General features: G+C 41.3%; 1 protein-coding gene across 1 annotated transcript in view; it reads left to right on the top strand.

Annotated features, from left to right (window-relative positions):
- Window positions 1-16,570, top strand: part of myo10 (myosin X) — a 296,284-nt gene that overhangs the window by 240,885 nt on the left and 38,829 nt on the right. Inside the window, exons 20-25 of the mRNA XM_063069990.1 lie at window positions 2,133-2,257; window positions 7,808-7,922; window positions 11,764-11,870; window positions 12,940-13,152; window positions 14,200-14,239; window positions 14,963-15,859. Coding sequence (XP_062926060.1) covers window positions 2,133-2,257; window positions 7,808-7,922; window positions 11,764-11,870; window positions 12,940-13,152; window positions 14,200-14,239; window positions 14,963-15,859 — 1,497 coding nt within the window. The remainder of the gene's footprint in view (window positions 1-2,132; window positions 2,258-7,807; window positions 7,923-11,763; window positions 11,871-12,939; window positions 13,153-14,199; window positions 14,240-14,962; window positions 15,860-16,570) is intronic.

Consider the following 16,570-nt stretch of genomic DNA (forward strand, 5'->3'; position numbering starts at 1 on the left):
CTCCCTCTCCCCTCCCCCTCCCCCTCCCCCTCCCCCTCCCCCTCCCCCTCCCTCTCCCTCTCCCTCTCCCTCTCCCCCTCCCCCTCCCCCTCCCCCTCCCCCTCCCCCACTATACTCCTTGCCCATCCTCTGGGCTCCCCTCCCTCTTTCTTTCTCCCTAGGCCTCCCGTCCCATGATCCTCTCCCTTCTCCAGCCTTGTATCCCTTTTGCCAATCAACTTTCCTGCTCTTAGCTCCATCGTTCCCCCTCCTGTCTTCTCCTATCATTTCAGATCTCCCCCTCCCCCTCCCACTTTCAAATCTCTTACTATCTCTTCTTTCAGTTAGTCCTGACGAAGGGTCTCGGCCCGAAATGTTGACTGTGTCTCTTCCTATAGATGCTGCTCGGCCTGCTGCGTTCACTAGCATTTTTTGTGTGTTGCTTGAAATTCCAGTACAGGTAGCTGCAGATTTCCTCGTGTTTGCACGCTTGTCATTTGCCGTTCCCTAGGATAATACACTATCTCAATTTTTATAGTTCTTCCCCACCTGACTCAGCCCCTCCACGAATGGTAGTAAAAGGGCTGTTTTTCTACAGAGACCCTACATTGGCCACACCAAGCTTCGGAGCATCTCTCAGCATGTACTCCTGCAATATGACAACATCTCTTATGGACAACTTGCTGTGCTGGAAGACCCAACATGTTTTAGGCGTCTTTCACCGAGTTGATGGTCTTCCAGCAGCACTTGATGTTTGTCTTGATGTGTTTGCGTCTGTATTTTTTTTTGTTAGTGAACAGATTCATGCTGTGAACAGAAGGTTTCTGTGATGAAAATGTATAAGAATGGACAGGTTATTGCACTTTGGCCTGCCAAGCAGGACAGTGAGATAAAAAAAATTACTGATTCCAATAGGAAATAACCAAGTTTGATGTGCAAGAATAATCGAAAGAGAAAGCCTCTCAATGTGTCAGCACAGATATTGTTTCCCAGATTTTTCCTCCTTGTGAACAGTAATAGCTGTTCTGATTGAACTATTAAAGCCCAATTTTCCTTCTAAAAATTAGGGTCTTGCCAAACATTTGTTTTGCTGCTCAGACATTGTGATTGCTTGATTGATTGTAATGTTCAGTGAATCAGGGAATATAAATAGGATGCAGAAAAGAAAGTGATGGATAAATTGCTTTGGAAGTGTGTAGGGAGAAAATATGATTATTCCTTCTCCCCTTTATCAGTTCCACACTTAATAAAAGCATGAGGATTAGGAGTAAAGGTTGGTCATTTGCTCCTTTAACTTTTCTCATTCGTTCATCATAGAGGGATCATTCCATGTGGTGTCCACACCTCCACAGTGCTGTGATGAATGGTATCAAAAGCACAAAGGCTGATAAGAAAGAACAATTACTAAACATGGAGAGAGAGGGAAGTAGTTCTGTCATTCATAGGAGTGGACATGTACGTACATCAGAGCTGGATAATATTTAGCAGCTCATTTATACGTGGTAGTGTCTACACATCAGGCATTACTGAAGTCTGTTGCTGAAGTTTGGTTCCATCAAAGCCAATGATGCATTTGGTTTTGCAAGGGCAGTCATCCACCAGCAATATTGCTGCAATGAACCATTAGCAGAAATGACTGAATAACTTGTCTTCCTCCTTCACTTTTAATGTGCATGGGCAATGCACTGCTGTAATGAAATATTCCGCATGGATGGAATAGAAAACAATCTTTCACTGCACCTTAGTACATGTGACAACAATCAACAATTTACTAGTTCCAAAGCTGACACTAAATATTTAAATTTAGAATAATCTCTTCCTTGCCTATTGTGAATTGTGGAAGGTGATGTTATCTTTTCTAAGGAAGTTTTGAGATCCAGCTTCTGTCTGCACCATGACTTCTAACCACCAATTATCTGCATTTGATTTTAATATTTTCACTAAGTGTTAAATTCTGATCAAACAATTAAGTTATGTTGTGTGCTGTGCTTTCTACAATACATTGATTGGCCAAGGAAGTTTTGATTTAAATTGGCGTCACAAATTCCAGTCACTGAAGGGTTAGTAATTGATGAGGTAATGCACAGTAATGTGTCTGAGTATTGGTGCGCTACAGCTGTCAAGTAGATGAATATCATTTTCTCTCCTTTCAGATGCCGGATCAGTTTGACCAAACAGTGGTTTTAAATCAGTTGAGGTACTCAGGGATGCTAGAGACTGTGAAAATACGACAAGCTGGGTTCCCAGTCAGGAGACAGTTCCATGACTTTTACAGAAGGTATTATTTGTAACTTGAAATGAATGTGTATTGTTGTTTGATCATATTTTCCAATTTTTATCTTATTAACCATATAACAATTACAGCACAGAAACAAGGCATCTCGGCCCTTCTAGTCCGTGCCGAATCCTTACTCTCACCTAGTCCCACCGACCTGCACTCAGCCCCACCGACCTGCACTCAGCCCATAACCCTCCATTCTTTTCCTGTCCATACAGCTATCCAATTTTACTTTAAGTGAAAATATCGAACCTGCCTCAACCACTTCTGCTGGAAGCTCGTTCCACACAGCTACCACTCTCTGAGTAAAGAAGTTCCCCCTCGTGTTACCCCTAAACCTTTGCCCCCTAACTCTCAACTCATGTCCTCTTGTTCGAATCTCCCCCATTCTCAATGGAAAAAGCCTATCCACGTCAACTCTATCTATCCCCCTCACAATTTTAAATACCTCTATCAAGTCCCCCCTCAACCTTCTACGATCCGAAGAATAAAGACCTAACGTTCAACCTTTCTCTGTAACTTAGGTGCTGAAACCCAGGTAACATTCTAGTAAATCTTCTCTGTACTCTCTCTATTTTGTTGACATCTTTCCTATAATTTGGTGACTGGAACAGTACACAATACTCCAAATTTGGCCTTACCAATGCCTTGTACAATTTCAACATTACATCCCAACTCCTATACTCAATGCTCTATTTTATAAAGGCCAGCATACCAAAAGCTTTCTTCACCATCCTATCCACATGAGATTCCACCTTCAGGGAGCTATGCACCATTATTCCTCTGTTTTACTGCATTCTTCAATGCCCTACCATTTACCATGTATGTCCTATTTTGATTAGTCCTACCAAAATGTAGCACCTCACACTTATCAGCAATAAACTCCATCTGCCAACTTTCAGCCCACTCTTCTAACTGGCCTAAATCTCTCTGCTAGCTTTGAAAACCTACTTCATTATCCACAATGTCACCTATCTTAGTATCATCTGCATACCTACTAATCCAATTTACCACCCCATCATCCAGATCATTAATATATATGACAAACAACACTGGACCCAGTACAGATCCCTGAGGCACACCACTAGTCACCAGCCTCCAATCTGACAAACAGTTATCCACCACTACTCTCTGGCATCTCCCATCCAGCCACTGTTGAATCCATTTTACTACTTCAATATTAATACCTAACGATTGAACCTTCCTAACTAACCTTCCATGTGGAACCTTGTCAAAGGCCTTACTGAAGTCCATATAGACAACATCCACCGCTTTACCCTCGTCAACTTTCCTGGTAACCTCTTCAAAAAATTCAATAAGATTTGTCAAACATGACCTTCCATGCACAAATCCATGTTGACTGTTCCTAATCAGACCCTGTCTATCAGATAATTATATATACTATCTCTAAGAATGGAACAATATGAGCAATATGCCAATACTCTAGCACCATCCCAGTTTCTAATGACTTTTGAAATATTTCTGTCAGAGCCCCTACTATTTCTACACTAACTTCTCTCAAGGTCCTAGGGAATATCCTGTCAGGACCCGGAGACTTATCCACTTTTGTATTTCTTAAAAGCGCCAATACTTCCTCTTCTTTAATCATCATAGTTTCCATAACTTCCCTACCTGTTTCCCTTACCTTACACAATTCAATATCCTTCTCCTTAGTGAATACTGATGAAAAGAAATTGTTCAAAATCTCCCCCATCTCTTTTGGACATAGCTGTCCACTCTGATTTTCTAAGGGACCAATTTTATCCCTCACTATCCTTTTGCTATTAATATAACTGTAGAATTGTATATATAAACTGTATATTAATATAACTGTAGAAACCCTTTGGATTTAGTTTCACCTTATTTGCTAAAGCAACCTCATATCTTTTAACTTTTCTAATTTCTTTCTTAAGATTCTTTTTACATTCTTCATATTCCTTGAGCACCTCACTTACTCCATGCTGCCTATATTTATTGTAGATATCTCTCTTTTTCCGAACCAAGTTTTCAATAGCCCTTGAAAACCATGGCTCTCTCAAACTTTTAACCTTTTCTTTCAACCTAACAGGAACATAAAGATATTCTGTACCTACAAAATTTCACCTTTAAATGACCTCCATTTCTCTATTACATCCTTCCCATAAAACAATTTGTCCCAATCCACTCCTCCTAAATCCTTTCACATCCCCCAAAAGTTAGCCTTTCTCCAATCAAGAAACTCAACCCCGGGTCCAGACCTATCGTTCTCCATAATTATATTGAAACTAATGGCATTGTGATCACTGGACCTGAAGTGCTCCCCAACATATACCTCCATCACCCGACCTATCTCATTCCCTAACAGGAGATCCAACACTGCCCCTTCTCTAGTTGGTACCGCTATGTATTGCTGCAAAAAACTATCCTGCACACATTTTACAAACTCCAAACCATCCAGCCCTTTTACAGAATGGGTTTCCCAGTCAATGTGTGGAAAATTAAAATCTCCCACAATCACAACCTTGTGCTTACTACAAATATCTGCTATCTCCTTACAAATTTGCTACTCCAGTTCTCCAGTAGGTGGTCTATAATACACCCCTATAAGTGTTACTACACCTTTCCCATTCCTCGATTCCACCCAAATAGTCTCCCTGGATGACCCCTCTAATCTACCCTGCCAGAGCACCGCTGTAATATTTTCTCTCACAAGCAATGCAACACCTCCCCCTCTTGGTGCTCCGATTCTATCACACCTGAAGCAACGAAATCGAGGAATATTTAGTTGCCAATCACATCCCTCCTGCAACCATGTTTCACTAATAGCTACAACATCATACTTCCAGGTATCAATCCATGCTCTAAGCTCATCCACCTTTCTTACAATGCTCCTAGCATTAAAATAAATGCATTTAAGAAATTTTCTACCTCTTACTCTCTGTTTATCACTAACGGTGCAAACAACTTTAGAATCGCCTTTTTCTTCCTTCTCCCCGACATCTGTTCCTACACTCTGGTTCCCCTCCCCCCTTGTTTCTAGTTTAAATCCACTGGAGCCTCTCTAGCATTATTCTTGTGTTTTAATGATAGTATGAGGCCTTTTGGCCCTCTGAGTCTGTGCTGCTCCCATTCCCCCAGTTATTTGCCTGCACCCTATTCTCATTCACGTGCCTATCAACACTCTGCCCACCTAAAATAGGGGTAATATACGATGAAATATTAAGTTATCATACAACAGATAGTGAAATGCGAGCGCAAGTCCATATAGTCATGAGCAAGTCCATATAGTCATGAGGAGAATGTGCAAAGACCGTAAAGACAACATCAGAGGTCAGAATGAAACTGTGGTCACTGAAGTTGTGAGGGAACAATTCTGTCATTAATAACTTGCTGCATGTTATTGTTATAAGAATCACCGCTTGTAACAATGATCAGTGAGGCACAGAGAGATCTGTATTTACTGACAAGTGCCTTTGTTGTTTAAACTAACAAGTATGTAAATTCATACACTAAATACCTTGTGTGCACACCTGTTAAGTTTTCCTGCCTCTCCTGAACAGTTAAAGAATAGCTAATGTATTACCAGGACAAAGAATTTGTTCCCCGTAGTCCTGATTCACTCACCACATGTTCCACTCAGGGTCACTCATGCCCGTATCTGCACTGGTTATTCTTCAAAGTTGCTGCTGCCAGCACACATGAAGGGTTCACTTCTGTATCTGTTATCATCAATTCGAATATTGCATTCCAGTGTCTTTGGCCACAGATCACATGTCTGACCTGTCCTCGATTCAGTTGAATTCACTGATTTGTAAACTGTCAGTCTTTCTGGTCAATGTTATGAAGATTTATTCCATACGCTGGATCTTAGATGACTCCCAAAAGAGAGTAATTTGTTCAACAGTGAACCAAATTGGCCCATCATGTCCTCTTAAACAATATAGCCTTAACTTTGCAAAAATTACCTAATGCTTCTTGGGAACAGCATCAGGTGAAACTTAGTAATGAAAGCTATTGCCAAAGAAGTGGATTTTTATGGAAAAATAGTGGTTCAAGGTGTTGAATTCCTTCCAAAGAGCATCATCAGCAGAATGCATGACTGATAGTATAGCAATAGAATGCACAAGAGTCTAAATTTGGAAGGTTGAAGAGATCATTAAAGGGTTTTATCCCTTCTTAAGATATTTAAGATTTGAGATCTTAAAGGAGAGACTCATTCCCTCTCCCCAATATATTGTGTGCATTCTCAGGCTCTGTCTCACTCCCTGTGGTATTGTGTGGATGGTCAGACTCCTTGCTCTCTTGCACTCTTCCCCCACCCCCAGGTACATTGAGTGTTCTGAGAGTAGTAAGTAGTACTCCTTTTTAGTTACAGGAGTTAAGTCAGAGTGGCAGGGAAAGATGTGTACAATTAGGAAAATTAAAATTTTTAAATGAATACTACTAACATTCCATCAGGAAGGTGTTAAAGTGAAGTCCCTCTATCTACCCGTTCAGAATAACTAGAAATACTCCCACAATACCTTGCTATCCTTCAATTTAGCCTTCCCAAAATATCTTACTTACCCTGCAATTTAGCCTAATTTAATAAAACACAGTTTAAAGCTTATGAGGTAAGTGATGCTGAAGATCGCAAGAAATGAATTTCCCTGTCCACAGAAGGTGGATTTTGGGGCCGAGGTGATCACATCTCAGTCTGCAAAGTTTGACCACCAGCAAGCAGCAAGAGGAAGAGAATGCTGACTATAGTCTTGCAGCTCCAGGGACCTGTGTGGAGTGCACATATTCTCCCTGTTTCAGGTGCTCCGGTTCCTCCCACATCCCAGACTGGACTCATCGGTCACTAGTGCTCAGCTCCCTTCCGCTCCCTTTTAATCCTGGCTTCTACACCCTTACTTTCCAATCCTGATGAAGGGTCTCAACACAAAACGTCAGCTGTTCATTTCCCTCTGTAGATGCTGCCTGACTTCACGCCTCCAACATTTCATGTGTGGTGCTCCTAATTTCTAGCATCTGCAAAGTGTCTCAGTTGATAGATTAATTTGGCCATTATATGTTGCCCTCAGTGTTTAGTGAAGTAGTAGATTCTGGAGGAATTGTTGCAATGTGGAGAGAGTAAACCAGGATTAGTGTAAATGGTGTTTGACAGTTGGCACAAATTTGATGGGCCTCAAGGCTTGTGTCCATGCTCTGTGAATTGTGCTTTAATACATTTGTTTTGAAATCAAGAGTTTTCTCTATTTTCAGATTATTTCATTCACACTGCATCATGAAGGGGCCACAATTTCTCACCAATTTTTATGCCAGTTTTAAAGTAGAAGTAAATGTTTTTTTTTAAGAAGCAAAAGCCAATGTTGATAGGAAAAGAGGGTATACTGTGATTAATTAACAACATTAACCTGTGCCTCTGTGAGAAGATGGTAATCATCCCAGTTGTCTGGCATATTGGCAAAACAGTGAACCCCATTTCTCCTCTTACCATTAGACTGTTCTTTAGAATTCTAGTAAAATTTCAGGATGATGTACTGGAGAAAAAGCAGAGTTCATTGGTTTGCTTTTTTTTCTCCTCAGGTACAAGGTGTTGATGAGGAATCTCTCCTTACCTGATGATTTCAAGGGGAAATGTGCTGCACTACTTTATTTCTACGATAACACCAGAACAGACTGGCAACTTGGTAAAACCAAGGTAGGGAGGCGGGTTAGCAAGAAATAACTATTTCTCTGAATTATATTCTGCCATCGAGTGAGCAGCTGGAAGAGTTGCAAGTAAACACGGCAACCTCTCTAAAACAATGTGCAAATTATGAATAGCTAACATTATCTCTAAATCTTGGCTCAATATCACAGTAAATTTTTAAAAAATCTTTTATTAGTCTTCTCATCCTGAGACAGTTATTTTTTAAGGACCAATAACTATTCTAGCTTTGAAGAAGTTCCTTTGGTATTTGAGTTTAATTTGCAATCATTTTAATTAACTTTGGTAGGATTTGAAGAAAGATGTCCATTTAGATATATTGTGTGTTTCCAACAATTTTCTGATTTCTTTCAGAGCTCTAGAATCTATAAGTATTTTACTTGTGGTCATTCAGTTTTATTCAGTAACAATTAGGTGCAATTGACATACTCCACCCAGAGTGGATGGGTAGATCGTCAAGTGATCAATTCCTCCCTTCATTAGCTGTCAATATCTGGCCTTGAGGTTATCAACACCTTCCCAAATTCTGCTTCTCCACTTAGAGCAGTCATGGGCCAGAGATTTCCAGGAATCAGTGAGGATACTTTATACTTTATCGTCGCCAAACAATTGATACTAGAATGTACAATCGTCACAGCGATATTTGATTCTGCGCTTCCCGTTCCCTGGATTACAAATATTTAACATTAAAAATAGGAAAATTAGTAAATATTAAAAATTTAAATTATAAATCATAAATAGAAAATAGAAAAATGGAAAGTAAGGTAGTGCAAAAAAACCAAGAGGCAGGTCCGGATAGTTGGAGGGTACGGCCCAGATCTGGGTCAGGATCCGTTCAGCAGTCTTATCACAGTTGGAAAGAAGCTGTTCCCAAATCTGGCCGTAAGAGTCTTCAAGCTCCTGAGCCTTCTCCTGGAGGGAAGGAGGACAAGAAGTGTGTTGGCTGGGTGGGTTGTGTCCTTGATTATCCTGGCAGCACTGCTCCGACAGCGTGCGGTGTAAAGTGAGTCCAAGGACGGTAGATTGGTTTGTGTGATGTACTGCGCCATGTTCACCATCTTCTGCAGCTTCTTTCGGTCTTGGACAGGACAACTTCCATACCAGGTTGTGATGCACCCTAGAAGAATGCTTTCTACGAGTGCATCTATAAAAATCAGTGAGGGTTTTAGGGGACAGGCCAAATTTCTTTAGTTTTCTCAGGAAGTAAAGGCACTGGTGGGCCTTCTTGGCAGTGAACTCTGCTTGGCTGGACCAAGTCAGATCATTTGTGATATTGACCCCGAGGAACTTAAACTTAAAACTTAAGGATGTTGCATTTCTTCAGAGAAGCTTGCCTTGAATTTTTTCTGTCTTCCTGCTAATATCTTCTCGTGTTAGAGGACAGAATTGTGAGTGTGTGTGTTTCAGGAAGCTGATGTTGTGTTAGTGGGGGGTGGGGGGGGGGAGGAAATGGTCTTCCTGAAGGAGTTTAACTTTGGTCTCCACGCTGGGCATGTTGGTCTGGCAGAGAACACTGGCAGTGATTCACATTTCCTTACAAAAAGCAATGCCATTCTAAAATGCGACCTGATAGAAATTTATAAGATTATGAGAAGCATATGTAGAGTGAGCAGCTGGCATCTTCCTCCCCGGGGTGGGGGGTGGGGGGCGGGTGCTGAATTTCAAATGAAATGTGTCGGACAAGCTTCATTGGTGCCTGGAATGCACAGCCAGGGTAGTGGTGGAAGCAGATACAATAGAAGTGTGTAAGAGACTCTTGGCTATGCAGGGAATGGAGGGATATAGTAGAGACTAGTTTAGTTAGGCTTTTAATTACTGGTTTACTAGTTGAATTACTTTCGCACAGCATCTTGGGCCAGAGAGTCTGTTCCTATGCTACCCTGTTCTATGATCTGAAATAGCTTGAAAAACATGGCCTTTAAAACCTATGGGTTTGGTGAGCTTCTATCAGTACATGCAATTATAACGATTGTATAACCTATGGATTTAGTGAGCTTCTGTCAGTATATTCAATTACATTTATCATTCAGCTAATTACCTGGTGCAACAAACACTAATTGTATTCATGTATATGTCATAACATGAGGGTATTTTGTTTACAATTTTTGAAGAGTTCATCCAGCCACTAGCTTAATCGTATGGATTTTCCAGTGTTCATTTCTCATTGTACAATGTTTAAACAGTTAAACAAAGTTCTGCTTTTTGCTCTATACAACACTGTTGAAGAGGTCTTTAATGTGACTGGCTACAATATCAATTAAATCATAACAGCTGGATGCCACTGAGCAGCAGAATAATGGAAGTTCTTACCACAGGAGTTGCTAGTTCTTTGAAGGGATCTTACTGCAAAGTGGTTGGCAAATACTATGCCTGCCTTTTTGTTGGGTTTGTGGAACAATCTATGTTCCGTGCCTATTCTGGTATCTGTCCCCCACTTTTCCTTCGCTACATCGACGACTGCATTAGCGCTGCTTCCTGCACGCATGCTGAGTTCGTTGACTTCATTAACTTTGCCTCCAACTTTCACCCTGCCCTCAAGTTTACCTGGTCCATTTCCTCTTCTCACCCTGTCTCTTGCAAAAATGCCATCCTGTTCTCACAATTCCTCCGTCTCCGCCGCATTTGCTCTCAGGATGAGCCTTTTCATTCCAGGATGAAGGAGATGTCTTCCTTTTTTAAAGAAAGGGGCTTCCCTTCCTCCACCATCAACTCTGCTCTCAAACGCATCTCCCCCATTTCACGCACATCTGCTCTCACTCCATCCTCCCACCACCCCACTAGGAATAGGGTTCTCCTGGTCCTCACCTACCACCCCACCAGCCTCCGAGTCCAACATATTATTCTCCGTAACTTCCGCCACCTCCAACAGGATCCCACCAGTAAGCACATCTTTCCCTCCCCGCCTCTGCTTTCCACAGGGATCGCTAACTTTATTAACTGAATATACCTCTTCCTATAGATGCTGCTTGGCCTGCTGCGTTCACCAGCAACTTTGATGTATGTTGCTTGAATTTCCAGCATCTGCAGAATTCCTGTTGTTTGGCAAATACTGTGCCTGCCTTTGCCCACAAGTTCATGCTAGCGCATGTAACAGAAGTGGTTCACACAGGAGTAGACCACTCAGTCCCTCCGACCTGCCATCATTCTGGCTGACTCATACAGAAAAGACAGGAAGATCTAAAATTTAAAAACACAGATGCTGGCAATCTGAAACAAACAAAAACCTCTGGAAACACTCAACATCAGGCAGTGCCTGTGGAAGGGAAACGGAGAATGTGTCATATTGATGATGTTTTGTCAACAACTTTTTTTCAGGTTTTCTTTCAAATTTCCTGTTTCTGAGTTTGTTTTTTGTTGTGTTTGGAGTACTGTTGTATTCACTACCACCTGTTCTTCTATAGCCACTTAACAAAACTTAGCTTCTCTCTCTAGAGTTTTTATTTGTGTCATGTGCTCACCCTCAATGGTTTCTGTTCCCTTTTTAGATTCAATTGGTAGACACTGGCTAAAACGTGTTTCCTTCAGTCCTCTCTTTCACGTTGCACCAGCATCATCTATTATCATCTTGATCTAGCTGAGGCCTGGATTCTAGGTTCCCTTGGAATTCCCTCCACTGTGGTTTACTCCACCCTCTCCCTTCACTGGAAACTAAAATATGTTGCTTCCTCACCTTCCAACTTCTGATGAGAGATCTTCAACTTAAAATTTTAACTCTTTTTCTATCTCCACAGCTGCTGCCCAACCTGATAAGTATTAATGCCATTTTTTTTTCAGATGAGAAGGTACTTTCATTTGGTTGGATGATAACATGCCTTGCACGTGTTCTTTGCAGGTTTTCATACGTGAGTCCTTGGAGCATAAGCTAGAAAAACATCGCAGTGTTGAAGTTTATAAATCTGCCATGATCATACAAGCTTATGTCCTTGGCTATCTAGCAAGGTAAGAGTCTGGGAAGGTTGAATATTTTATTTATGAATTTCTGTGGGTTTAATTTTGGCACAAACAGTAGAATTACTGTCTCATATCTCCAGAGGCCTAAACCTTAGGTACTGCCTGTGTGTGAAGTTTCCAAGTTCTCCCTCTGACAGCATGGCTTTTCCTGGGTGTTCTTGTTAATTCCCACATCCCACAGAAAGGCAGGTTAATTGCCACAGTGACTTCCCCCTTCTCTGTGGCTGGGTGGTAGAATTGGAGTCAAATTAAAGAGAATGTGGTGAGAATAAAATAAAATAATTGCAGGGTTAGTGTAAATGGGTGCCCAATGGTTGGGATGAACTCAATCATCCAAGGTGTCTACATAACTCTATAGCTGTAGAGCATGGAATAAAGGTACCAGTAAAATCATAATCAGGCAAAGCAATGTAATGGGAGTGAGGAAAATGAGTGGACAGGGTGGTGGGGAAAGGCATATGACATGCTTGTCCTCATAGGCACAGGCATTGCCTGTAAGAGTTGGATACACAAAAGTTTCATGGTGTCGTGCCTGGATTGGAGGGAGTGAGCTATCGGGAGAGGTTAGACAAGCTGGGTCTGTTTCCCCTGAGGCAAGGTAGGCTGAAAGCTGATATGATAGCAATATAATTATGTATAGTTAGAGTCAATAGACAGTTTCTATTTCCCATTGTACTGGTGTCCAAATCCAGAGAGCATGGTGTAAAGGTGAGAGGGATGAGGTTTAAGAGGATCTGACGGGTAGATGTTTCATGTAAAGAGTCACTGATATCTGGAATGAATTGCAAGAGTAAGTGTCAGAGGGAGGAATTTAAAGGTCATTTTAAATAAGAAAGGTATAAAGAGATGTTGTTTTAATGCAGGCAGGTGGGATTTATGCAGATAGGCACAGTGGCCACTGTAGATGTGTTGGGCCATAGTGTCTGTTACTGAGTCAGAAAAATGTAATTGCAAAAATGATCTCCATTAATTTCATTTAAATCCTTTCTTTAAATAGCTCTTTGCAAGGTGAGCATCGATATCTCTCTTTAAGAAATTGATTTTCTCCCCAAAACAGGAAGCAATACAAAAAGATGCGGGATATGATTGTGGTCATTCAGAAAAACTATCGCGCTGTCTTCTGGAAAAGGAAGTTCCAGCTTGTACGAACTGCCACAATAACGCTGCAGGCACACCGACGGGGCCAGCTGGCTCGCAGACTCTACAGACAGCTAATGGAAAATAAAAAACAGAAAGAGGAGGAGCAGAGCAGGAGAGAGCAGGAAGAAAGGTTAGCATTGAGACGTGCCTATCTCACCCCAGCAATTAGTCTACTTTTTAAAATACCAGAGAGTTTTAGACTAATGAATTATAAAAACAGGCCCTTCAGACCATAAGCCTCCAAACCCTTACAATCCATATGCCCATCGAAATCCTTCTCAAATATTGCAATTATATCCAGCTCAACCACTTCCTCTGGCAGCTCATCTCATGCACCGATTACCGTCTCCATAGAGAAGTTATCTCTCAGCTCTCTTTAAATTTCTCCCCCCTTTTATCTTGTATCTGTGCCTTTTATGTTTGGATTTCACAGCCCTGAGAAAAATCTATGACCACCCACATGATTCAGATCCCCATGATTTTATAATCTTCTGTGAGTCACCTCGATTTTCCTGCACTTTTGGAAATAACGATCCAGCGTAGGCAACCTCTCCCGGTAACTCAGGCCCTTTAATCCAGGCAGTTCTGTATCCTCTCCAGCTTGACTACAAAAGGGTTACGAAAATGGTACGCAGTACTCCAGGTGCTCCTCACCAGAGGAATTGTATAACTCCAACATAATGTCTCTGTTCCTGAACTCGATGTCCTGACTGATGAAGGCCAGCATGCTAAATTGCTTCGCAACGCTGTCTACTTGCACAGTCCTTTTCAGTGAACTGTATGCTTGTTGTTTAATCATTTTAACAGGAAAGTTAATTGACATTTAAGATGCAATTTTAAATGCAGCATAAGTGAACCAGTAGTCTTACCGAATGCAGTTAAGACTATTTATGTAGCCGAAGTATGCCTAATCTGTTAAGACTGAGAAAAGTACACTAGATGTAGTGTACAATATGTATGAATGTTTGCACGGTGAGAAACTAAGCTATGAATTTCTTACATCATTATGTTGATCTGTAAGAGACCAGTCTTTAGAAGCTACCAGCTCTCTCTAAATCATGTTCTTCAAGATCTTAATATTCCATTCACCTAAACAATCTGATCTGAAACTGAGATCTTGCCTACACACAAGAACCATAACTGGCCTGTGTTAAATTTTGAAAACCATCTTTTACAGAGAAAGGAAAGAACGAGAAGCAGAAATCCTCAGAGAACAGGTAATGAATCTTTTCTAAGGATTTCCAAAAACAAAAACTTGCATTAGACTTTATTCCCAAGCTCAAAGTACTATAATTTTTTATTTTTAATTTATACATTTCCTTGTTTTTTTTTCTGGAAGCATTTATGCAAAATGTTCTGGCTAAATGCTCACATTGTAAGCCAGAGAAAAATAACATGTATGGGGGTCCCTCTGATTTAACATTTTGTTTCAAGTCTTAACTTTACCCCTAACGTTTAAGGTAAAGTTTAATTTTAAGTTATAGTGTGTCTGTTTAATTTACTCCCTCTGAAGAGTTGTTTTGCATTTAACCATCTTTGTAGTCCCAGTAATCTCAGTATGTCATTAAGCACAAATTACAAATACAAGAACAAAGTAGTCAGATGCATGAAATACTCAGCAGTCAGGCTGCATCTGTGGGAAGAGAAATCGAGTTAATGTTTCAGGTCAAAGTTTTACATATCCAATCATTTAGCTGACTAATCACCTTGGTGCTTTCTCTTGGTGTATTTCCCTATTTTCCTACATTTCTATATTTGCACAATGCTTCCTCAATGGCTGCAGTCAGTCAAAGCCTCTTAAACAACTCTATTGCATTTGTTTCAACCACTACCCCTGGCAGTGTGTTGCAGGTACTCACTGCTCTGTGTTTATCCCTTCTGTCTATACAATGTCCATATCCCAATTTGTAAGAATTTAATTTCTCGCCTTGCCTTCACAGATCGAGGAAGAAAGGAGGCGACAGGAGCAAGCGGCCATGGCAGAGGCTCAGAAGAAAGCCATAGAAGAAAGGCAGCTGGAAAAGCAAGAGAACAGGCAGGTGGAGGAGATTCTGCGGCTGGAGAGGGAGATTGAAGAGCTTCAACGTCAGAAGGAACGCCATGAGTCAGCACTCACCAAGAATTCCCTTGCACAGCTCCAGCAGCTTCGTGACGAGGAGCTAAAAAGACTGGAAGATGAAGCCTGCAAGGCTGCACAAGAGTTCCTGGATTCCCTGAATTTTGATGAAATTGATGAATGTGTCCGCAACTTTGAAAGTTCTCTCTCTACTGACAGTGAATACAAACTGAATACCTCAGCAGTGCCCAATCCTATTGAAAAACCTACCTTCAACTTCAGCCAGCCGTATCCTGAAGAAGAGGAAGATGAGGGCTTTGATGCTGATGATGATGCATTTAAGGACTCGCCAAACCCAAGCGAGCATGGTCACTTCGATCAGCGGACCAGCGGAATCCGGACAAGCGATGACTCTTCAGAGGAAGACCCTTATATGAACGATGCATTGGTGCCCACTATTGTAAATGATGAGACTGCCCCTCTGGCTATCACTACTCCCAATCCAGCGAGCCTCAGCAAGCCCACCAACAAAGACTCTACATACTGCATACCTGAGCAAGTAGATACCGAGAAGGAGAACCCTGAGCTCATCCCGCCAGATGAAGAATCTGATTATGCTGAGGGCGATTATGAGGATGGTCCCATCACATCTGGCAGCAGTGTCTCCTTTTCAGATCCTCGCAGCAGCCAGTGGTCACCGGACTGTCAGTATCGTTACTCTGTGGGCACCTACAACAGCTCAGGAGCATACAGGTTAAGCTCCGAAGGGCCACAATCTTCAGTAAGTATTTTATATTACTTATGATGGCAGTGAATAAGATCAATTAGCAAAGCCAGCAATCAAACTTTGAAAACCAAAAATGGTGCAAATCCTGAAAATCTAAAATGAAAGCAGAAAATATTGGAAAACTCACCAGTTCAGGCAACTATGGAGAAAGCAACAGTTAACGTTTTGGGTCCAGGTTCTGATGAAGAGCTCCAGGCTCTGAAATTGATAATTTGCTACAGGTGCGGTCTGACCTGCTGAGTACTTCGAGCATTTTATGATCTAATTTTGAAAACACTTAGCTACCTCTAACATGGCTCCACTATTAAGGACGCTGGGTCATTTTTTTGCATTTCAACGAAAAATGAGACTTTTTTAATGTGTCTTCCCCTTTGTAGCAAATACAGCTGATGTAAACTATGAACATATGAGCTGGTATATCACCCAGCTGCTGTACAGAATGTCCAACTCTTTAATTTAAAAACCAGTGAAAGCTAAGAATCTGAAATAAAAATAGAAGACGCTGGAAATATTCAGTAGATCAAGTGGCATCTGTAGAAAGAGAGGAAAAAAAACAGGCTTAAGGTCATCAACCTGAAAATACTATTTCCTCCCGCTGCACCCCTCCAACCCACCACAGCTGCTTCCTGACCTGTTATTTACAGCATTTTCTGTTTTTCCATCCAGCTATATATTGTTCAGGTCTCTTGCCAATCAAGTAACAAA

The sequence above is a fragment of the Mobula hypostoma genome, chromosome 17 (genome assembly GCF_963921235.1).
Source record: "Mobula hypostoma chromosome 17, sMobHyp1.1, whole genome shotgun sequence".
NCBI lineage: Eukaryota > Metazoa > Chordata > Chondrichthyes > Myliobatiformes > Myliobatidae > Mobula > Mobula hypostoma.